At 43.1% G+C, this 6,355-nt stretch overlaps 1 protein-coding gene across 1 annotated transcript in view; it reads right to left on the reverse strand.

Annotated features, from left to right (window-relative positions):
- rapgef1b (Rap guanine nucleotide exchange factor (GEF) 1b) overlaps window positions 1–909 on the reverse strand; it is a 38,305-nt gene extending 37,396 nt beyond the window's left edge. Inside the window, exon 1 of the mRNA XM_041058495.1 lies at window positions 640–909. Within this exon, the coding sequence (XP_040914429.1) occupies window positions 640–667 (28 nt within the window). The 5' untranslated portion in view covers window positions 668–909. The remainder of the gene's footprint in view (window positions 1–639) is intronic.
- Between the last annotated feature and the right edge of the window lie 5,446 nt (window positions 910–6,355).

A 6,355-nucleotide genomic window follows, 5' to 3' on the forward strand; every position in this document is an offset into this window, starting at 1 on the left:
CGTTACAAACCCATCCTATAACGGCCAACTACGAAACAGAAAAAATAATCCCAATCACCGCACGTTCGTTTATTTATTTGTCTTAAATTGTTTCATTCCGAGTGAAAAGCTGATATTTGTTCTTGAACGTTAATGATGCTTTCAAACAATAAAAAAAAAACCTTGGTTTATTTACGCTGAGAGTGAACGGTGAAATGCCGGTGAGGTTAAGTGCCATGTAAAAGCTATATAATGGTAGCACATTTTAAATGGTATTTTCTGGGCCAGCTAGCCCACGACACCTTTCTCGCCAAAGTGCTGGAGTGGTAACAACGTTAATGGTTTACTGGTCAGTTAAGCAGCTATCTCTAGTCAGCATGAGGCTGAAACGGCACAGAAAAGCCATTTGGTCCCGCTAATTCCAGCTAGCTGATACGGTGACGCTTTATTTAAACTGGATAGCCGAGAAAAGAACAATCCATAAAGGCCCAATTAAACCACCATTTACGCCGAACACGTTCGTTATCTGGAGCCCCATTTACCGCACGTATCAGCCCACAGACCCCAAATTTGATCCGTCCGTGCCCCATGTGAGGAATACCGTTATACAGTATCCCGAGGTGGAGTGGTGTGGTTGAGTCTAGCCGGGCAGGGACTTACCTTGCTTGCTCTCTATTTTTCCCGACATTTTCGTAGCCAGCAGCTGTGATCCCACTCGCAGTTCAACAAAACGTTAGCTACAGACGAGCCTCGCCGTGTGTCTCCTCCGATTATTCCCTCATTTTCGATATACTGTTGTGTCCATGAGATGATTCCGCCGAGGTTAACGTGATATATTTATAGGCCACACACATTGGTACGGTCAAAAACTGTCTCAGTCCGTCTCCGGGTGATTTTCACTGGATATACACACACACAAGCCACACACACACACAAGCCATACACACACACGCTAGTGTCTTGAACCTAGACTCGAGCAGGGAGCATTCAGTCAGTATAACAGCGCCCCCCTGCGGGAGGAATTAGTCATTCTGTCAACAAGGGAATGGGCGTGTTTCAATTTCAATTCAAAGAGTTGTAACAAACCCGAGTGTTTGTCTGTTTGCACTGCATTGGTGGGGCCACTGATTTACACGGGGCTTGCTAGTGTTGCACAGTACATGCTGTTACCGTGTATAACTGTGTAAATGATTCATACATTAGACAAACAGTATGTTCAATGTACAGTTAAATCTGTTAAACATCCACAGACAATCCTAACCTTACTGAACAGTCTTTTAGGAATTTCTAACATAGTATAGTACAGCTATGATACTTTTTTTATTCTTTTTTTTCTATTTTATTTGGTCTTTATAGTTATTGTATATGATTTAGCCTTTAGTTGCATTTTGTTTTGTTTTTGTTTAATTTTTGTGAAGTGACTGCTGTAACACTGCTATAGCCTATCTTTCTAGGTTAACATTTAGTATTTATGCAAATGCAAAACACATGACTTTGTGTAAGGATGGCACCAGTAAGCAATGTATGTCTTTTTTGTTAGGTCACAACCTAAGGCCAAAACACAGGCAAATGCTCTCAAATGGCTTACCGCCACTTCTCTTTTATGTGCTAAATATTTCAATATTCTCATCTCATGTTCACATACAAAGCTCTACAGGACAATATCAGGCAGCCACATGTTGAGGTTCTTGGCTACCTGAATTCTGCATCTTAGGTTATTTCTCTAAAGTCCATATTCCAACATTTTCCCAGTAAAATGTTTTCTTTCTCTCTGCATACACCAATTTAAACTTTCTATCCTCAGAAACTACCTTGGCACACTGTACAGTGTCTTCCCGGCGGAGTAATTGCTCTACTACATCTTCTTTCTAAGAATATTGTTTTAGTCAATACAGTTTTTCTTGAGCCAGATCCAAGCCCCTCACAGCCTCCCTCTGTACCTTCTACAAGTTAGCATCAAGGCTAGTCTACTTTTGTGCACCCACATTCCATGGTCAAGGCATTTCCTCATGCACTGCTCACGCTGATAAGACAGCATGAGACTTTTGAGTCATTTCCTTAATATGTGAGCTTTTTCAGGGTGTTAGGAGATGACGGCATGAACAACAACAAACCTCATTAAATTCGCTCTGTTTCCTGCGCTTATTTCCATAAAGGTGGAATGTTAACCCATCACATTTTGTGATGGATTAACATTCACACATAGCATTCATATGGACACCTTTAACATTACTATAGGAAAAGCTGAGAAATTACAGCCTTTTGATGAAAAATACATCTCATCTGGAAATATACTGGTAAATTTTGAAGTTTAGTTTGACTTAAAGCCATATGCAACTTCAGTGGAAGCACGGAGCCCCCTGTTGGGCATAGTGAAACCCTCGCTGGATGCAGAAAATGTAGCTGCCTTTTTTTCTCCTATCTACCACTCCCCACCTCTTGTTCTTATGACAGGAAAATTAAAGAAATGAAGCAGAAGAGAGGGAGAAGGATGACTTTTGATTTAACCCTGATTTCAGTAAACTGCTGACTATGGCTTTTGCCTACTTAGTGCTGAACATTATCCTACCCATTAAGGAGCAGCCACCTAGATTATGTCCCTGGCATATCAAGACAAAGCAGGTACGCCTTGACATCTTCTTATGAATAACTGATCTGACTGACAGAGTAATCTGCATTCTCTTTGTGATCTGGGTCAGCTTGTACGCCTGCAGTGCACTCATGAAAGCAGAGCTGTGTATATTATATACTGTATATGAATACTGAGATAAAGGAATTCATTATATATGGTTGGAGACTTCTTTCGTGTCTTGTGCAGTTTACCTCATCATCAACTGTATTTAATCATGTTATCAGACGGAGGCCTTGACACTCAAGGGTTCATATTTACCCTGGCTGTCATTATGCCTACTCCCTTGTGCTCTTGCTTGCACAGCAGAAACCACACCCATATAACAAGTGCAAAGTGCTCGCTGTTTGTATGTGTGCTAGGGAGAGTGTGTGGGCGTGTGTGGTGGAGGGGAAGGAGTGGAAGGAGTGAAATACCTTCCCCGAGGCTACGATAAAGTCACAGATGGAAGACAATGAACTCCTAAGCAGTGGTAGACTTGTCAGGACAGGACGGGCCTCACAGCACAATCAGACTAGGTCTGTCGCGCCTGTCTTAGCGTTCCTTGACAGGCTACATTCAGCCTGCCAGTACTGTAATTTGAATCAGCCTAGCAGTTGTCTAACTCAAAGGTCAACGAACACAGTTTGGCTTCAAAATATTGGCTTCTCGAGGCAGCGTGAACCTCTCTGCCATTAAAGACAAAAGGCTTGTTAGCTCTATTAAGGAAGCGGGACGGAAAATATACACAGTAACGATGAGACGTGTCTGCCCCCACATGTGACCGCACTCAGTCTGGCAAATGATTGACAAATCCAAATCACACATGTATCACGGTCATGCAGGTTAGCTCTTTGCTGCTGTCTGTAGGCTACACACCTCAGTACAAACCAAACGCTGCCATTCTACGTTGTGCCACACAGTGGTGCTCATGAACTATTGATCATTTCAGTAGCCTGAAGCTCAGCTTTCTCAGCACCCTGTGGTGGTTTATACATATCAATGTATGTATGGGAAAGCATCGGGAGTGCTGATGAAATGTAATTTAAGAAGGATTAGCTTAAAGTAACAGAATCTGGCAATACAATGATGTAATTGCTGTTTTCTTGATGAGAAGCAATGAAGTTGATCTGATAACAGGAATTTGGATTAGACTATGGCAATGCCTATGAGAAAAGTCAATAAAAACACATTAAGTAAATCTTTATATGAACATGTTACATAGAACATGAACTTTATAGCAACTTCGTTCTGGGGCTTAAGTGAATGACTCTCCCAAACTGAAACAGACCATCGAAACAGCAATCGGGCATCAATCAATCACCATGCTCAAATACTCAGGATCGAAATGCATAATGAATGTGGGAAGGTTCATACTGGTTCACACTGGGAAGTTTCACATCGGGCTTAGAGTCTGATCAGGTCTGCTGTGGGCTGGAGACAGTTCACGGCAGACAGGGCAAAGAAAGGAGAAGCTAGACAGTTCAGTTAGCTGAGAGTTGTCAGTGGGAGCTGGGAGAAGAACAGTGTTTGATCTCTGCGGTGGTGGGCGTGTGATGCAGAGCTCAAACACAGTTTAAGGCTCTGTTAACCTTGGCCAGCGGTCAGGGCCCTCCGTCTCTCTCACATCTGAGAGTTGGAGAAAGAGGGAGGGGATCAGTGAGGCTTAAATGACTGAATACATTTAACTGAGAAGGAGGGAAAAATATCTCCACAACAATCTGGGTCCTCTATCTTTGGCCCCTTTGTTAACATACAATAGAGTGATTTTTCAGGTGGGCTTTTCATGGTGGAATTAAAACGGACGGCTAGAGGTATCAGTGTGGAGGTTGGACACAAGTCAGTGGAGACTGAAGATGGGGAGGCGTTAGACGAAGAGGACAAGATGTCTAGGTCATAACCTACTCAATACTGCATGAGAATAGATCACTCTGTCACTGCCAGAAACAAACACATGTTGACAAGGTCGGGAAAATTAGATGGGGGCGTTGACAGGAGCCATGGAAAAAACAAACAGAGCTGCATGGTTCTTTCCAATGCACACAAAAAAATTAAAGGTACATATACACACAATTCTTTAACATTTAAAACAAGCACACAGGTTTCCCCCAGTGTCAGAGGTATATATAGACGGTAGGATTTATATAAGAAAGGGCACACGCGTATTGTAAGTAAGTGTGTACACATTCATGCATGCATACACACACATTTACTCACAGGAATTATTTATGTGCTGAGACAGGCATTGTTGCGCTGCTCTTTGGAGCACTACAGGGCGGCAGCCCTGGCTTTTGGAAAGCACAGCTGCTTGCCTTTTAAGATCCCTCTGTCCTATCACCATGACAGTGAAGGTCTCACTCCCTAAACTCTCCCTCCTCTCTGTTGCTTTCTCCCTGCTCTCTCTATGTCTCATGGCGCTTTCAAACGGCGGGGTCGACCTGTTTGCATGGCGGGACCCACCGCTCCACTGTGCCAGTCCCTCCTGTGCTCCTGATTGACATTTAACTCTGAGGCCAGGGTAAAGGGGGCCAAAGAGCATGAAATGAGACCGGCTGCAGGGGTGCTCAGTGAGCCTGACCACTCCCTATCTCGCACCTCCACCTCCATTAGCCACCGGAGTCCCGAGGGTCTGCAGGCGCCCTCAGCCTGCGAGGTGAGCTCACGGCTCTCGGTGTAAAAGCACAAAGGGAAGCGGAGTGTATAGGCCAACGCTGTGATGTAGTGACACAGAGAACAATTACACTTCATTAGATTATCATCTTAGCAGTAAGCTTCCTTTCCACCTTCCATTTACTTTAGAGGGCTAAATGTCAATGTTCCCCCTTTCCTTTATTCTGCTCAGCAGGTTGGAGGCATTTAATGTGCGTTTGAGGGTCTTGCTTCAGGGACACTAGACATTATTTTCTATTGCACAAATCTTGTCTTATATCACTCTTGTGTTTATGCTACTTTAGGTACTTCCCTCTAATGTCCCTCATGTTTCAGATTTTCTGTTTTAGTAACATTTAAATTTTATCACTCACCCATTTTTTTTGGTGTGTGTTTTAAATCCCACTCATAAAAAAAAAAAAAAATCGACCCTCTGGGTGACTGCTTCTCCACACAACTCATCCCACTATTTCAGTGTGTAATACTGGTCAGTTGTACTGGTAGGTGTTATCAGTGAATATGGCAGTTGACCAGGATGCGTCACTGTCTATTCACAGTGGTTCGGCCCATTTTTGACAAGAGCATGTTTTTATGAACTAGGTGCAGAATGAGACAGTCTGGTCCGTAGGTGTCACACTTAAGTTCATGCCAGCTCCTGGGTGAGAGGGTTACCGTACTGCTGGCCCAAAAAAGTCCTGCGACATGGCTGGGCTGCATAGCTATCCAACTTACAATCCACATAAGGGTCATTTAACAGGATCAGTGATTAAGGCTGTGAGTAATTGAATTAGGATCGGGCAGCCTGAAGCAAAAGCTGCCTAACAGAGTTTTGGAAGGAATAAGATGAGGAAGTTTGTGGGTAGGGTAAAAAAGGTGAGCAGAGCCCACTCATTATTTAACCCGTATCTAATGATTACGGATTTGAGTCACCGATTAAAAGGTCACACACCACAGAGTGATGGAAACTTTTTTTTTTTTTTAAAGTGTATATAAATTTGAAGCCAAGTTTACAGTTTTTTTGATGTGCAGAGGAGAGCAGTTTAAGTTTGTCTATGTGTATGTACAGTATTTGGGGTGGTCCAGAGGGTGTTTACATTCATAAATACAGGAGGTGCTACA

Source organism: Toxotes jaculatrix, chromosome 16, assembly GCF_017976425.1.
Source record: "Toxotes jaculatrix isolate fToxJac2 chromosome 16, fToxJac2.pri, whole genome shotgun sequence".
Classification (NCBI taxonomy): Eukaryota; Metazoa; Chordata; class Actinopteri; family Toxotidae; genus Toxotes; species Toxotes jaculatrix.